The sequence below is a fragment of the Carassius auratus genome, chromosome 26, assembly GCF_003368295.1.
Source record: "Carassius auratus strain Wakin chromosome 26, ASM336829v1, whole genome shotgun sequence".
NCBI classification, from domain to species: Eukaryota; Metazoa; Chordata; class Actinopteri; order Cypriniformes; family Cyprinidae; genus Carassius; species Carassius auratus.
This window is the reverse complement of record NC_039268.1, coordinates 13,622,291-13,640,171: the sequence shown is the minus strand read 5'-3', so window position 1 is coordinate 13,640,171 and position 17,881 is coordinate 13,622,291. Positions and strand designations below refer to the sequence as shown.

The 17,881-nt window shown below is 38.9% G+C and overlaps 2 protein-coding genes across 2 annotated transcripts in view; one reads left to right on the top strand and one right to left on the bottom strand.

The window, feature by feature from the left end:
* The first annotated feature begins 709 nt into the window (after positions 1–709).
* Positions 710–4,020, top strand: spp2 (secreted phosphoprotein 2). The gene is made up of 6 exons (XM_026204333.1): positions 710–860; positions 1,087–1,208; positions 1,384–1,506; positions 3,000–3,107; positions 3,369–3,414; positions 3,503–4,020. The coding sequence occupies exons 1-6, from the start codon at positions 803–805 to the stop codon at positions 3,628–3,630; spliced, it is 585 nt and encodes a 194-aa protein (XP_026060118.1). The 5' UTR covers positions 710–802; the 3' UTR covers positions 3,631–4,020.
* Positions 3,832–17,881, bottom strand: part of raph1b (Ras association (RalGDS/AF-6) and pleckstrin homology domains 1b) — a 52,772-nt gene continuing 38,722 nt past the window's right edge. The window contains exons 7-16 of the mRNA XM_026203517.1: positions 17,378–17,455; positions 14,269–14,428; positions 14,041–14,162; positions 13,309–13,374; positions 12,887–13,030; positions 12,247–12,357; positions 9,687–9,785; positions 9,340–9,460; positions 9,074–9,216; positions 3,832–7,902 (exon numbers count right to left, since the gene is read on the bottom strand). Coding sequence (XP_026059302.1) covers positions 5,158–7,902; positions 9,074–9,216; positions 9,340–9,460; positions 9,687–9,785; positions 12,247–12,357; positions 12,887–13,030; positions 13,309–13,374; positions 14,041–14,162; positions 14,269–14,428; positions 17,378–17,455 — 3,789 coding nt within the window. The 3' untranslated portion in view covers positions 3,832–5,157. The remainder of the gene's footprint in view (positions 7,903–9,073; positions 9,217–9,339; positions 9,461–9,686; positions 9,786–12,246; positions 12,358–12,886; positions 13,031–13,308; positions 13,375–14,040; positions 14,163–14,268; positions 14,429–17,377; positions 17,456–17,881) is intronic.

The following is a 17,881-nucleotide window of genomic DNA, read 5'->3' as shown; positions in this document are numbered from 1 at the left end:
TCCCCTTTGACCTACAAATTGGCAGGGCGACGGCATATTGTGTTGCAAAAGTGACTTTGCAATCATTTATAATTTCACTTTTCCAGATGCAGAAAAAACATGAAAGAAAATGTTTACAAATAAATGTAACAGATGCATCATTCCTGCAGACACTTCTCTAAAAATCTTTTTAAATTACACACACACAGATGCATGTTATTAAACTATTTTATAGCATTTTCCAGTTAGTTATATGTGTTGCCTTATATGGCAGTTATAGGATGTTCATACATGTATATAGTGGGGTACTATGAATGAATTAGCAGCTGTTTACTGTAGCACTTAATCAGTTTATCCACAGATACTATTGTGTTTACTGTGTTAAGAGATTTGAAAATTGATCCAAGTACTGAGAAATTGGCTCTAGTAACTTTACCGACCCCAAACATTTGAATGATTATAAACTTAACAAAAAAGGGGGTCATAAGGGTCAAATTATAATGAAATTGAAATTTATACTACATTAGCTTATTTCTATATTATGAGTTGCTTTTTATTATTATTATCAAGTGCATCACATCCAAAATGGTATGTAGTAATTTTGCACAGTCGTTTTTTTGGAATCAGATTATCAGACCATATTCTGGGTAAAACAAGCACTGGGTTTGCATGACAAAGTTCTTCTTTACCCAGATGTGCACGAACTGGAGAGAGACGCCAAATCAAACCGCACCTTGTACACGGAAAAGAGGAGGAGAATTATAAGAGCCATCACAGTTAAAAACAGGACTGTTTGGTAGTAAGAGTGTCCAGTGAGATTGAAATGAAAATGAGGTGCTGTGTTTTTCTCTTTCTGCTCCTGCAGGTTTTAGGAGGTTTAGGTGAGTGCCATCTTGATGTTGATTATTAAGCAGAGACTGTAAGGCATAGGAATAAACATGTGACAATACTAACAATGGAAACATGCAGCCTTCATATTTTGCAAAAATAAATGTCAGTAGTCTAACATGTTGACATTTAATCTCATTTAAGATTTTTAGTCTTTTTTTGTGTGGATATGGTTGTAAATCAGGAATAATAAACATGACCTCTGACATGCAACCTTAGGCTTCCCTCTGTTCGAGCTCAGCTCAAAAGCAGATGATGCTCTGCAGATGGCGCTCACTCAGATTAATGCACGCACTGCCAGGAATTACCTCTACAGAGTGTCCAAGGCATCCGTAAAGAGGGTCAGTACACACTCTTACAACAACTCTTTTATTTCTACATCTGGCAAAGCAGGTGACTAATGAGGATCCAGTCATTAATTAAAGACCAGTAGACAAAGAATAACAAATGAATAGTTTAAAAAAGCAACAGACCACAAATATTGACCACTGAGCATTTGCCTTTATTCACCTTAAGATTGTTCCTCTGGGAGCAAACACATTTGATCTGCATCTGAGGTTTGGCATCAGGGAGACGGAGTGTCAGAAGAGTTCTGAGGTCGATCCCCAGGGCTGCATGTACCGCAAAGGGTTTTTTGTGGTAAGTTATCTCAAGGTATTCATATCATATGTGTATGGACATGATCTGGGTTTGCTGATAGATCACACTAACTGTACCAGATCTGTGCACCACTGATAATTGAATTAACACCTTTTCAATTGCTTAAGCTGAATTGTGGAAGAAAAGGATACAACATGTGGATATTCACAGAAATCGTATAAACTACTGTGAGGGGTTTTAATTTTCGGTATAAATACGTCATGATGCACATTGTCTACAAACATTAGATAATCAGTGTATGAAACAACAACTATAGATATTTATTATTTATATACTCATATTTTTATTTTTTAGGCCTTGGTAAAGACTGCATTTCCCAGTTTTCAATATATTTATATATTAATGTTTAACTAATTTTGGTCATATAAATGCACCCTTAATAAACATAAAATAGCGGTTTTAATTTTTTTTTTCAATAACTTGGACTTTTTTAATATTAGGTCACTTAAAAAAAAGAAAAAGAAAAAAAAAAAAAACTTTCTCCAAACACTGTAACAAAAAAGATTTACAATTATTGGAGTATTTTTATAACATAATACTATATCAGACTTGCTACTGTAAATTTTCACTTTTAATGCTCTATATAAACACACTTTATCACTCATAAAACAATGAGCTAAAATTTCTTTACAAAACAGCAAGTTTCCCCATTTTATAGATGTAATGAAATTGAAAGACTAACACTTAGGTAGGTATAGTATTAGGTTTGGAACAGATTTCAGTATGGTATTACTGTAGAAATGCAGCAAATTGCTGTCTTAATCAGTTTATCCACAGATACTATTGTGCTTACTGTGTGAAGAGATTAGAAAATTGATCCAAGTACTGAGAAATTGGCCCTAGTAACTGTTAAAAACTATACCGAACCCAAACATTTGAATGATTATTAACTTAAAAAAAAATCTGAAATTGAAATTTATACTTATGTATATATATATAAAAATAGGTGAATAAAAAAAGCTTTTAACTGATATGTATAGTTTGTTATGAAAGGACAATATTTGGCCATGATAAAATTATTTGAAAATCTGGAATGTGAAGGTGAAAAAAATTAATATAGAGAGAATATCACCTTTAAAGCTATCCAAATAAAGTCATTAGCAATGCATAATACTTATAAAAAATTGCATTTTGATATATTTATGTTAGGAAATGTACAAAATATCTTCATGGAACATGAGCTTTACTTATTTTTTTATTTTACTTATTGTAATCATTTTTTTTTACCATAATTGAAAAATATATCATTTTGAACCATACAGTGTATTGTTGGCTATTGTAACATATTGTGCTACTTATGATTGGTTTTGTGGTCCGGGGTCACATATTATAAAATGTGCAAATGAACAATCCTTTGTAGAAACTTGCATTATGGTTAGTAATAATTAATACTGATTATTGGTATTAAGTATATAACATTCTCATGAGTGTTTTTTTTTTTTTTTATCCTTTCCCATACCCTTGGGGTTTAGTCGGAGGCAGGGTGCTATATCAGAGCCAGAGTGAGTCAGGACGTCAATCGTATCATCTCTCTCAGATGCACAAAGGCCGACAGCTCGAGCTCTGAGTCCAGTGAGGAGGTGAGTGTCAAAATAAAGAAAAATGTATTCCACCAGGAGCATTTAAACTTTACCATGAGTAGATACGCACCAAATTGTAACAAGCAAGAAGGGCTAGAATGACGTGCATGTTTACATCAGTAAATATCATTTCAATAAAAAGATGTCAAGGATAGTTATTAGTTAAATATATTAAATATGTACTTTTAAGTAAATTCGTTGTAATTTAGAAATACATGACTAAACCAGAATTAATTGCTGATAACTTCTTTCCACCAACAGGGGGGGTTAGGATTATTCTACGATTCAAATCATTTTGGGACTAGAGGTAAATAAATGTGTCTTATTCACACTTGCATATTTGGCATATTAATATTGTGATCACAATGTTAATAATGCTTTTGACATATTTGTAGACCGCACACCTTCAACTTCAGCACCAAGCATTATTATGGCTCCACCAGTACGTGCGGGTCATCATGACAACACTGAAACCCACCATGTTCGTGGAGACAATTTTGACAATCACCTGCCATTTCACTGACCTGCGGGATGAAATCACATGAAGAATCTTCATACAAAAATTAAGGTGCTACAAACAAAGCTAAATGAAAAGACTACTGTACTAAGGGCCAATAACGGCAGCCTCTACTGAAACATGAAACAAGATTATTCACTGTATGAGATATGAATGCCTGCTGGCAATAACCTCCACGAGAAACCCAATAAAAAACAGAAACATGGATGATATCAACATGTATAATTTCAGTTAAAATTACACATTTTGCAGAGGGATACGCAGAGCAAGATGTTCACTGACCTTTGATGGATCATGACCGGATACTTTAATAATTTAATATTAACTTCAGTTAGTCACTTCTCAACAACCTGAAAAGTTTCATGATATTGTAAATACATTCAATAAACAAATTCTTCAAAAATGAAATGTGGACATGCGTTAATATGCATAATTGTTTGTACATATGCCAAGTATAGGTGTTCACTGTAAGATTCTGAAGTTGCACGTCATGTCTGAATGGAGAAAATGAGCCAGAATCCTTCAACAAGTAAAACCTACAGGGAAATTGAACTTCCTTATGGCCTCTTTTTACAAGATGAGGATATTTTGATCAGTTGTTTGATACACATGTTCTAGAATCTTAAGGCATGGCCGTATTTGTGAGCCAATAATATAGGTTATAATACAGGATATAGGATAAATCTATGTGAATAATGATTGTGTCATTCAGTCACATGACTTAAAAGTCCATCTCTTCATAAGCGAATAATTTGTAAATGTCAGCTTGAATGTTCACTAGAGGAAGTAAGGACCAACAAGGAACAGCAAGGCAGTCAATTGTTTTACCTAGACAAAGCTGACAAATACTGCAGCAAATGAGAATATCTACAATTTTAACAGGTCTAATGAAAATAAAAAATACAAATAAAGAAGCAAACATTCCACAGTCTCACAGAAATAGACATTGGGGCAACTCCCTGAACAACAAGTCCTTCATGTTACAGTTCTGACAAATACAACTAAAATGCACAAAGAGCAATAGTGATCAAGATCCATTCTAGATGCATCCATTGAGCACTTGATCTGCCACATAAATGGCCAAAGATTTGCCAAACTAATATACCAGCCAAACACAGTCTAATTCAACCTACCCATCTAAAACTCCTCAAACAACAACCATCCAACCATTTAAAAACTTCAGTCTGAAATAACAAAATCTCTTACAAGATTATTAAATAATCGATAATATAAAAAAATAAAATAAAATCAAAATCCCACCCAATCTCAAAGTTGAAAAAGTTTATCTTCCCAAAAATCAGTAAGATTAACAGTTTAATGTAGTTTTGTCTTCCATGCAGTACCAAGGTGTTGAAGTGGAATCACTCAGTTGTCTGGAACTGGAACTGATGCACTGTCACAAAGTCACAGTAAAGCTGAAACTTCTTGAGCGGTTTTGTACAGAAAAAGCTGAGCATACCAACAAAATGATGGCTTCTATGAGAAAAACATGTAAATAGCAAGCAAGAGTGTCCAGGAAAAGCTGCAGTTTTCTCAGTTTGTGAGTTTGGTGCTGTGGTCCCGCTTGGGTGGAGCAGGAGGAGGCCCTCGCCGTAGTGTTGCATAGCCTGAGATATTCCCGGACATGAAGCCACTACCACTGTGTCTCTGTTGATCATTCAGAAGCTCAGGTGGAGGTGGTGGCAAAGCCATGTCATCCATTGTGGCCACAGGGTCCACTTTGTCTCCAGAGACTCGCGAGGACTTACGTTTCAGTGTCTTGTGAAGGTCCTCCATGAAGTTTGGCTGCGTGGTGCCTTTGGGAGAAGAAGGGGGAATAGGGCCCCCTTGTATGCAAGGTGGTGAGAGTGGTGGAGTCTCTCTAATAGTGTTGTTATAGCGAATTGACGCTGGAGGTTGTGTCTTTTTCAGGGAACTCTTGCCCCAAGGAGGCTGGGGCTGAGGATTGACCACAGCCACTTTCGGAGACAAACCATTTGGATCACCTGGAAGGGGAGGTGGTGGAGGGAGGTCAGACTCCAGTGGGGGAGGGGGAAAGATGTCATTTTCTGGGGGTGGAGGGGATGGAAAGGTTGCAGTGGGTTGGCGGTTTTGATTAAATTTGTTCTGCAAAGCCAAAGGAAGATTTGCCAGATTGAGCTTTCCTGGTTTGGGGGGTGCCCGAGGACCTGTGGAAAGCTCTTTGGAGGGTGAGCTACTGGAGCTTGATGCCAATGATGGACTAGGGTTAAACTTGCTCACCAAGTTCATACGGGACTCCTGGTACTCCACCGAGGCATTGTACTTCGCACTGGAGTTGCACTGAGTTGTCGATGGAGGTTTCTTGACACCTGCAGATGAGTTAGAAGGGGACTTCCTTATAAGGGAGCCTGACATTGGAGGAGGAGGAGGTGGAGGAGGAGGAGGGGTAGTACCCGGAGGAGGAGGAGGCGGAGGAGGAGGAGGGGTAGTACCCGGAGGAGGAGGAGGTGGAGGAGGAGGAGGGGTAGTACCCGGAGGAGGAGGAGGTGGAGGAGGGGTAGTACCCGGAGGGGGAGGAGGTGGAGGAGGAGGAGGGGTAGTACCCGGAGGGGGAGGAGGTGGAGGAGGAGGAGGGGTAGTACCCGGAGGGGGAGGAGGTGGAGGAGGAGGAGGGGTAGTACCCGGAGGAGGAGGTGGTGGTGGCGGAGGTGGTGGTGAAGGAAAGGCAAGGGTATTCTCTGGAGGAGGTGGTGGAAATTCAGGTGACCTCTGTTGCTGCTGGCCTTGACCTACAGGCTGCCATTTTGGTTTAGCCTTCACTGCAGGTAGGGACTGGGGAGCTTTGTTACTTTGAGACTCAGTTTGATTGGTCATTGCAGGAGATGCAACAGGAAACTGGCTAGCAAGCTGCTTAACCAGAGATGGCACTGAGGAGGTTTGGTTGGAGAAGGGTAGTGTCTTGGAGATGCTGTGCTGCTTGGGAAGTGTAGGTGGGGGTTGGTTCTTCAATGGTGCTGGAGGTGGAGGAGGAGGTGGGGGTGGGGGAGGTGGTGCTGGAGCTTGAGGTGCTGGAGGTACTGGGGATACTGGAAGAATGCCATACGAAGGTTTTGGTGCAGTCTGGGGTGGAAATCCACCAGTGAAAGTTTTGGGCAAAACGGCAGGTTGAATTGGCACCTGCATGGGGGCTGGTGGAGGTGGTGGTGGATTTGGAGCTGTAGCAATATGCTGTTGGCGAGGGAGTGTAGGTGCTGATGATGGGGGTGGTGGCGGTGGTGGAGGGGGAGGAGGAGAATGGATCTGATTGGCTAGGGGTATTATATCCTGGGGGACATTGGGAAATTTATGGGCAAGGACCTTCTTGAGTCCATTGGTTATGAAAGGTGACTGTACTGTCGAGTGTGGTGGAGGAGGGGGAAGGCCATTACCCTGAAGAGGGGGTGGAGGAGGTGGCAGAGGTTGTGACTGGATTGACACTATGGGTGGAGGAGGTGGTAAAGGCAGTGACTGCACGGGCATTATAGGAGGAGGAGGAAATGGTAAAGGCTGTGACTGCACCGGCATTATGGGTGGAGAAGGTTGTAAAGGCTGTGAATGCTTTGCCATTATTGGAGGAGGAGGTGGTAAAGGCTGTGACTGCATTGCCATTATGGGAGGTGGAGTCGGTAGAGGCTGAGACTGCATTGGCATTATGGGAGGTGGAGGCGGTAGATACTGTGACTGCATGGGCATTATGGGAGGAGGTGGTGGAGTTGGAGGTGAGGGGGGAGGAGGAGGGGAGGTCTGAGGAGCTGTTGCTGGGGCTGGAGGACCAAGCTTCAAAACAGCCATGGCTGATCCAGGTGGAGGCACTGGGGCAGGTGGCGGTGGAGGAGGAGGGGGTGGTATGTTAGCCCCTGGTGGAATATTGTTTGATTGTTGTTTGGAGGCCGGTGGGACTTGCTGCTGGACTTGAGGCTGAGGCTTGTGGTGACTTGTGGCCTGAGAGGCATTCTGCAGCCGAGTGATAGTGCTGTATTTGGCAAACATGGTAGGTGTGGCATGGTAGGGGATACTGGAAATAGGAGGAGGTGGGGGTGGAGGAGGTGGTGGTGGTGGAGGAGGTGGTGGGGGTGGAGTTGCCTGGGGTGGTATTTGTGCCGGTGCCTGTATCGGTGTCTGTATTGGTGCCTGTGTCAGTGCCTGGGTGACACTTCCACGTGACTGTGGAATTGGATGTGGCTGTGGCACTGTGTGTGGATGCTGCTGTTGAGGCACATGATGAGAAGAATGGCTGCTATGGCTTGAATGGGTAGAACGCATTGATTCTGGCCTTGCCTAAACAAACATAAAAAACAACAATAAATAAGAATATGTTATTTCTTAATTTATTTTTTTATTTAGGTTTTTAGTGTGCTTCATCCTAAGACAGTTTCACAGTGAGCGCGTTATGAAAAAGCGAGGCGAACTGCCAACGAACAGTGCTTTCACACAGAGCACGAAATGACTGAGCTTCTGCTAATTCACACCTGCATGCTAGGTGGTGCCGACCAGCAATACATTTTTCCTCCACTTGACCACAAAACCAAAAATCTCAATTTCGAAAAATGTACCCCTTATGACTGGTTTTGTGGTCCAGGGTCACATATATGATCTGCTGCTCAATATACAGCATTAAATTAAGATAAGGTTTGGTTCTACACCAGAAACACATACAATTTATAATCCTAATAAGAATACATCCTAAAATATAAATAAAGGTACAATTAGCATCAAGCTACATTTAAAAATGTATGAGATTATTTATGTTGTTTGCTTAAAACCTACTTTAAACCATCATCGAATGCTTGTAATAACTTCTGACAGATCTAAACTGTATTCTTATTCTGTAATAGCCAGACATGCACTCTTTGTAATGTTTTCTAATGGACCGAACACGGCACTTGCTCATAATTTATCATAAACATCATTTTACATTATCCCATGGTCTCGAGTGAACATGCTCTGACTAATAACACTCTCACACGTGGAAGAAAACAGAGAATTAGAATTCAGTGGAGAATTAATAGAAATTATATTCTGTATAAAAGAACATGTGAGAATAATTCTGTTCTCAGAAACCAAATGATTACAAGAACTCAATATCCTCTTCTCTCTGAATATTTCAGTGTTTATTTACATTGGTTTACAAAACAGCACTCTCACCCTTTTGGGCAACAGTAGCTGCTCCGGGCCCATGATCTTATCAGACGGCTCATTTCGTCACGGAGCGACAGGGGAAAAAATCTGACACACAGGATGGAAAAAAATCCTTGCTTTTTTGCACCACGAATGATCGTGCCTGGTGTGAATCGCTCCACAGGATCTACTGTATATTTTAAAAGCGTCATCATGGCGAACATTCACGCCAAATTTTCAAGCTCAGTGTGAAAAGGCCTTTACTCTGTGGTGTTTTATCAAGTGCCCATATAAAGAGAAATATCTTTCCAGAGACAAGAGGATGGCTCACCTTTGTACTCTCTTCGATTTGCGTCCCTCTTTTCCAGGCCTCAGAGAAGATAGAACTGACTACACTCTGGGAACGGGCATGGGAGGACGAAGTACCATCTGACATACCACTGTCTGCTTGGCTAGAGTGGTTTGACTGTGATTCTTTAAGCACAAACATATAAGTACAAACATCAGTTATCAACCCATACATATACAGTAACAAGTCACAAAAAATGCTCCATAACTACCAATGCCTATGATATTTGAATGGTTCAAGTTACTTACCAGGTACACTGACTGAGCTTATTCCTGACTTGATGCTGGTACTGGAGAGAGAAGACCAGTCATAGGCAGCTTCTGTGCGCTTCATGGCTTCCTGGTAGTTGACATACAACTGCTTCCCATACTGTGATTAAAACACATTCAGTGAAGAAGTGATATAAACCCAGCGGTTGAAGATTAAGTAATTTCCAACGTGACCTCTGGTTTTAAATTTCTTATTAAATACAGAAGAGCATTTGTTATATAAATAATGTGGCATGTTAGTTAGTTTCAGAAGAAAATGTTCTGAGGCCACAGGGTTCATTAACTGAACAGAAAACATGACAGACTATGGGAAGCTATGGGATTACCTTAGCAATACGAATGCCATTAACCCACTGGTGTAGAGTTCTGACATCATCACAGCACAGGTATTTGATATACTGTGACTTCTTCTGTATCTGAGGGTGCTGTGGGCACAATCAACAATATCACCAAGACATTGAAGACAACAATGGTTCGATAATTTATTTTTTGATTGATAATACTAATGAACCACTAGAGGGCAGTGACATAGTCAATGTGCATAATGCAATCCATCTGTTATACAATCACATGCGAGTTGTCCATACACCTGTCACCCAACCTGTTTTTACATTTAGCTTAAAAAAAAAAAACTCACAGATGTAGCCTATTTATATTTGTAAAAATACACAGGAATCAATATATTTCCAATGATATCCAAGAAATTCAACTTTTTAACAATTTTTTTTATTGTTGATTTTATTATTGGATATTTGAAGGCAGAAGTCTTCAAACTCATCCTTTCTACTCCTCCTACTACTTGGCCACTTGATCCTTTTTCATCTCATCTCCTTCAATCCATTACTCCTGCAGTTATACCTGCACTCAGTCACATCATTAAAGCATCCCTTCACACTGGTGTTTTTCCTTCAGCATTTAGACAGGATTGTATAACCCCACTACGTAAGAAACCCACCCTTAACTCATCTCTTTTAGAGAACTAAAGACCGGTTTCCCTTCTTCCTTTCTCACACAGCACAACCTCCTTGACAACAACCAGTCTGGTTTCAGAAGTGGACATTCAACCCAGACTGCCTTGCTGTCAGTTGTTGAAACCCCTAAGACTGGTAAGAGCGGATTCAATACTTATCTTACTGGACCTGTCTGCTGGCAAAGGGCATCTCAGGAACCACACTCCAGTGGTTTGAGTCTTTCCTGTCAGATAGGTCCTTTAAGGTATTTTGGAGAGGTGAGGTGTCCAAGTCGCAACATCTAACTAAATTAAAAAGCAGACGCTTTTATCCAAAGCGACTTACAGTGCATTCAGGCTATCAATTTTTACCTATCATATGTTCCCGGGGAATCGAACCCCCAACCTTGCGCTTGATAGGCAATGCTCTACCAACTGAGCTACAGGAACACTGTACTACTAACACTGTAACTACTGGGGTGCCTCAGGGCTCAGTTCTTGGACCACTTCTCTTCACTATCTACATGGCATCACTAGGTTCTGACATTCAGAAACATGGCTTTTCACATCACTGCTATGCTGATGACACTCAGCTCTACCTCTCATTCCATCCTGATGATCTGACGATAGCTGCTTGCATATCAGCTTGTCTATCAGACATTTCTTGCTGGATGAAGGATCATCACCTTCAACACAACCTTACCAAGACAGAACTGCTTGTGGTACCATCAAACCCATTGTTTTATTACAATTTCACCATCCAGTTAGGCACATCAACCATAAATCCTTCAGAAACAGCCAGAAAACTTGGAGTTGTGATGATGATCAGCTGACATTCTCAGACCACAAAAAAACTGCCTGGTCCTGCAGAGTTGCTTTACTCAACATCAAAAAGGTCTGGCCATTTCTTTTGGAACATGCTTTACAACTCCTTGTTAAAGCTCTTGTTTTGTCCAGGCTGGACAACTGCAATGCTTTCTTGGCAGGTATTACAGCCAGTTCTATCAAACATTTACAATTAATCCAGAACCCAACAGCAAGATTAATTTTTAATAAGCCAGATAGACTATACGTCACACCTCTGCTTATCAATTTGCACTGGCTACTGATAGCTGCTTGTATAAGATTCAAGACATCAATGTTTGCTTACAAAACCACCACTGGCTCTGCACCCCTTTACCTAAATTCATTACTTCAGGCTTATGTGCTCTCTAGAAGCTTGCATTCTGCAAGTGAACAGTGCTTTATTGTGCCACCCCAAAGAGGCAAAAAAAAAATGTCTTTCATGGACTTTTAAATTAAACGTTCCCACCTGGTGATATAACCTGCCCAACTCAATCCAAGCAGCTGAATCCCTGAGTCCTCCAGCTGAGCCATCTTCAAGAATCAGCTAAAAATAAACCTCTTCCATCTTTATATTATCCTCTAATTCTAACACTCCCTATTCTTATTCTGTTCTTAAAAAAGAAAAATGTCCCTTTTAGAAATTGCTGCTTGATTTCTAAAAAAAAACAAAAAAAAAACACCTGATTTGATTACTTCCACCGTCAAGCAAAGCTTAATTGTTCAGATGCCATTATTCCAGTCTCCGTATGAGAAACATGTCTTATTGTTATCGATGGTGAAAGGTGTTTTTTTCTTAATATGTCTACAGCAGTTGCATTTTTCCTGGACTCTTTGATGAATAGAAAGATTTAAAAGAGCATTATTTTTAAACATCCTTTAAACAAAGAAAAATGATAATAAAAATTTGTAACATTATAAATGTCAAAAAATTTCATATTTTATCAATTTAATGCATCCTTTTTTAATTAAAGTATTAAAAGGCCCCAAATATTTGAAAGGTAGTGTATGAACCAGTTTTATAACAGGTAATAGTCAACAGTGCACATCATTGACACGGGCTAAAGTACAAAAAGCCAACATATCACACAAACCTTGAGGGCCAGGCAATAGTCAGTGGGGGCCTTGTACTTGCTCCGGTAGTCCTGACCATAATAAACATTAACATGGTCCAACTGCAGGAAGCACACCAAATCCCTTGAAGCCTACAGAGATCAAATTAAACATATTAAATTTGTATTCCTATTTATTACTGTCTGTCAAATTTGGATAGTTTTTTCTTTATACCTTACAGTGATTGAATTTGAGATGATAAAGGCAAACATTAGAAAAATAATACTATATACAAGTACCAAGCAGAAGCAAATACCCAAGATCAACCACAAGAGGATATCAGTGAGTCTGTGCAAAAGCATATAACGGACAGACAAGCCCATATCCTTAAATGTCAGAGAATTTAATGCTAACATGAAACAACTGTTCATATGTATGCTTGTGACTGAGTAAGAACATGAATATTGTACAAGAAAATAAGGCACAGGGCTCTCTCTGGGAATTAAAGCCCCATGATTTATTGTAAGTGGATGACAAACAGCATATGGTTTGTGTAGAGTATCCTCAGTAAATCCATAAACAGGAAATTCCACTCGAGTTTATTAAGTTCTGTGTCCATTTAATGGGAACAAAACACCAAATCACATGATAAAACACAAATAAACAAACAATATCACTGACCTTGGCTTTGCCCTTCGGCACAAAATAGATGCCAGATGCCCTCAGCAGAAAGTAGCGCTTCTTCCAAGACTTTTTGCCATCCTCCTTCAACCACAACACTCCCTCAATTTCAGGAACAGACACTGAGCTTCCACAAAAACATTCCTTCAAGACATACAGATACAAAATACATCATTATACAGTTGAGCATTCTGAAATTTTATCTCGACAGATATAGACAGCTGTAAACTCTGTCGGACATCACAATCAACACTTTAAAATTCACATTGATGAAGGCTTTGGTCACATTAACTAATTGACAGGAACTAAGAGGTGAGGCTAGTTAGTTTAGGCCTTTATAAAAGGTGTTTGAGGTTTTCTGACTGAGATAGTTGGTTTAATATGATATCAATCTATAATTTGTATTATAACATGTAATTTACCTCCAGCAATGCCTCCTTGTTTCTGTCTGCCATCTCAGAGGTCTCCTTCCTCCCAAGTAAATAGTTCTTAAAAGCATACACAACATGCAAGAAGTGAATCAGGCTGACCACATAAACCATAAAAAGATTCATAGCTCATTATTTTTATTTTAAATCTATACTTAGACCAGAGTGTGCACATATGCACAAGAATGCTAGGGTTGCATTTATTTGATCAAATATACAGTAAAAACAGTAATTTTGTGAAATATTACTACAATACATTATTGAAACTGAAAAGCAGAATTTTCAGCAGCCACAACTTTAGTCTTCAGTGTCACATGACCCTTCAGAAATCATTATAATATGCTGTTTTTCTGTTTAAGCTAAAATGTCTCAAAATATATTGAAATGAAAAACAGTTGTGATGCAAATTTCTGTGGAAAAAACACCACATTTGGGACTTTTGGAAGAATAGATAGTTCAAAAGAACAACATTTGAAACAGATTTTATTCTTTATTTTATTCTTTACTGTCACTTTAGATCAAATGCCGTAACTTTTTGAAGCTTCCTGAATAAAATACCCCCCCCACCAAAAAAAAAAAACATACTGATCCCAACCTTTTAAACAGCAGTGTACTATGGGGTTTAAAAAGTCTCCAAATGTTTCTAATTTGGCTATTCCAATTAAGTCATGACTTAATAATGTTTGTATCTATGATTAAAAAGATTTTGAAAAAAAAGAGCTTCACCTGTGGATTTTTGAAAAGTGCATACTTTTCAATCCGTTCAATGAACATGAGTTTGTTTTGACTGTCTCTGGTCCAGTTGAGCAAGTTCTCCACAAGGTTCTCATGGTCTTCAAAAATTCTCTCTGAGGAAAACGATTGAAAGAGTCAGTGAGAATGATAAGGTATAAAATCATAATCTTATTGTCCCTCAGGTTCCCAGGTTATCTAAGCGTGTGCATTTGCCCTCACCCATCTGTAGCTCAGGTATGGTCTCAACCAGGGCCCAGTCCGGACTGTAACCGCAGTGAGATTTATCCAGCAGACTGTCCAGCACCTGCCTGACCGTCTGCCTCTCATCCACCATCATGGTCTTTGAGCTCTCATCTGACATATGTACACGTATCACCAGCTGAAGAGGAAGATTAATAGGAAAGGAAATTTTGGTTCATTCCAGTACATTGAATATTGAATACAGCTATATTTACACATATATCTTAATATCTTATTAAAATAAATAAATGACTGTTTAATAACTGTCTTTGAAATTGATAAATTGAATGGGATAACAAGTGACCTGTAAACATGGTCACTCCACCAATACTGTTTGAAAATCATCCCAGGATGCATCTCAGGATGGTTGGTTTGGTCAAGCCAGTTGCCAAAATACCCAGCATTTATTCCCAAGCTATCTGTAATCTAACCAAATGTTGGCTACTTTGGATAAACTACAATAATTAAGTACAGATACACGTGCTAACCTGCCAAATGCAGTAAAAATCAACCATGGCAGTAGACACCAGGTTATGATTTATATAGTATGTCCTATCACTTTTTATTTAAATCACACTCTTCCATCTCTAGGAGGAGCCTTTAACACTAGCAAAGCAACACAACAGTAAAGAGACTTTTTCAGTCTGTTCTCACTGGCTAGGCATATGATAAATTCTACATATCCAATATTTTGTGCACCACTATACAGTCACCTGTATCATCTTTACTGTAACACTGCCAGAAAATCAGCTGTTTGCAATGAGAAACACAAGCCGTCAATATATTGACGCGAAGAGCATGGAAGTGTTATCATCATGAAATGACTTTGGAAATGGATCTCAAAGAGGAGAGTTCAGTACCCCGAGTTTTTCGATGAAACAGATGATCAATTTATGAACTGCCTATGTGTTCATCTTCAACATGTTTACCATCAAACATCTATTTTGAAATGAGCTACATTTGAAATTTACAACAAAATGAATGTTGCTTTTTAAGAATCATCATAGAGAATTTTCTAACAAATAGTTCAGTTTATGGCACTTTAATTCCTTAGAACTGAAATGAATATGCTGAAATCTAAGCAGTGACACATGAAAATGTGTTTGTTTCTTATATTTTTGTCATGGCTAATAGAACTTCTGGTAACACTTTAGTATAGGGACCAATTCTCACTATTAACGGCTTATTAGCATGCCTATTATTAACATATTGGCTGTTTATTAGTAGGCTACTTATAAAAGCACATATTCTGCATGACCATATTCTACATCCCTAATAATTTACTATTAATAAGAGCAAATTAGGACTTTATTGAGGCAAAAGTCATAGTTAATGGTTTGTAAGCTATGAGAATTGGAACTTAAAATAAAGTGTGACTGAACTTCTGGCCAGTTACTTAAAAATTTTGTAGGCAAACTGAGTGAGTGAAAAAGTTCATTTTCAAGCCTGGATTTAATGTAGTTCAGATTAGTTTTGATTTTTTTTTGGCAAGTCCAATAATATGAAACACATATTAACATCGTGGTTTGCTTTGGTGCTTTTAATCAGTTTTGACAAATTGAAAAGTTTTAAATAGAAATCAAATAAATGGCTGTAACTAATTCAAGAAAAGCATGGCATGCATCTTAAGCTTGTGCACTTGCTGGGATATTACATAGAAGGAAAACAAAATAATTAGTACAGTGTGTTACAAAAATACGTTGCTCACATCGGAACGTTTGACTTTGGTCAAAGATTTATATTGACTGAATTGGAATATGATGGGGATCTTCAGAAATGTGGCTCTAATAAAGACTAATTCAACTCAGTCAACTGGCTTTCATTCCTCTCTATTTAACACACCATTTTCTTTCTTCTTGAGAGTGAGGGACGAAGAGAAGGTATAGAGAAAGTATTGCACAGGCACATCAACAGAAAGCCCTGCCAGAGGTCCTGAAAGCCACCAGAATATTGGGGAGCATGTGGCACTTCCCCAAGCCTGGCCTCAGCAGAAAACACGCTGCTAATTTATGCTCTCTTCCCTCTCACACATATGCTCCCACAAACATGCACTTTATGTCATATCCTGCCTGCCTCATTCTTTGACCTCAGCACAATCTATCACATTGTGCAATAATATTTCAACTGAATGAAACAATTGAGCACAAACTCAGAAACGTAGCAAAACTGACACACTCATAAATGCAGGAAAGGCTTATTTTGACAGAACAATCACTCATTTCAAGCCAAATCACTGCGACTTACGTTTGGATTAAACGGAGTGTGACACATCTTTTAAAACTTTGCTTCAGTCTGCAAAATCTTTTAACATTCACTAGGCTACATACATTTCATTTTCTCCACAAGGATACACACTTATTATAATTTTTTAAATCAATTTCTTAATTCATATTTATTTTCTTTTCATTATACAAAATTATATCATCAGCTATTTGAATGAAAATCTGAGCTGTCATAGATCGTCCTGGGTTTTAGAAATGGAAGAAATTCTGACCTTTTATTGAGTTAACATGGTCATTAGCTTTTTTCAATGTGACCTTTATTAGTAAAAAAAAAAAAATATATATATAAAGGGGTCTCAGACTTAGACTGTATATTATTAAATTCTGTTTTTGTATTATTATTATTATTTAAAGTGCATTTGACGCAGTATCACTCCGTATCAGTCTCACTGCACCATTGCTGCTCAATGCTGTCAGTTTTCTCTAAACACACAAAGAATGGAAACAGTCATCTGTCTCAGCTAGAGGCCCAATCACGGTACTGTGTCTAATTCATTCACTTGGTATTAGTATGTGCCTGGTGGCATCTATTTTGACAGTGCTTTTCAGATGAATAGAGTAATAGTACAGATCGTCTCTCAAGAATTAACACAAACCTTAGACCAGATTGAACAGCAATAACACAATGACATTTTTTAAGTAATTTGATGCAAAAGCCTCACCGACATTTTGTTTGTGCATCTTCCCTTCTAAGCAGACAGAGACTGGCAGACACACGAGTGACCTATTTTCTACTGTGCATTCATTCTGAATTCCGCATGGCCACTGATCCTTCAGATCAGAGATACACATGGGCTTTTACTCACCTTTTTAACCTGGGCTTCTTTAATTTTCTCTAACGCCACGCGGATTTTCTCAGCCTTGGCTTTGGCAGCCTGTTCTTCCTGCGAATGACACGATGACATGTTAACAAAGAAACACACTCACATAGTATTCCACCAACAGTCTGCTAGTAGTGTCATCCATTACCGAGGTATGAAATCACAGGTGGATTTCTGTTTTACACTCACCTGCCCTCTCCAACATGCAGTCATCACATCCATCCTGACCTTATAAAGTAATCCCTAAACCCTTGCAAAGTCTGATCAACCAGCAACACAGAAGGCAGTTACACGATCACGCCTGAACCACGGCTCATGTTAATGGTTCCTTAAAGAAATGGCTGTTCAGTCATTCAATACGAATTTCAAGAGATTCACAGATTTGTACCAGCTCAATTGTTTCAGAAATCCATTAAATGAAGGTTCTCATCACAAACGGCAGCTATGTCAAGGCCTGACAGGTACTTCCAGCTGAAGTTTCAGAGCTGC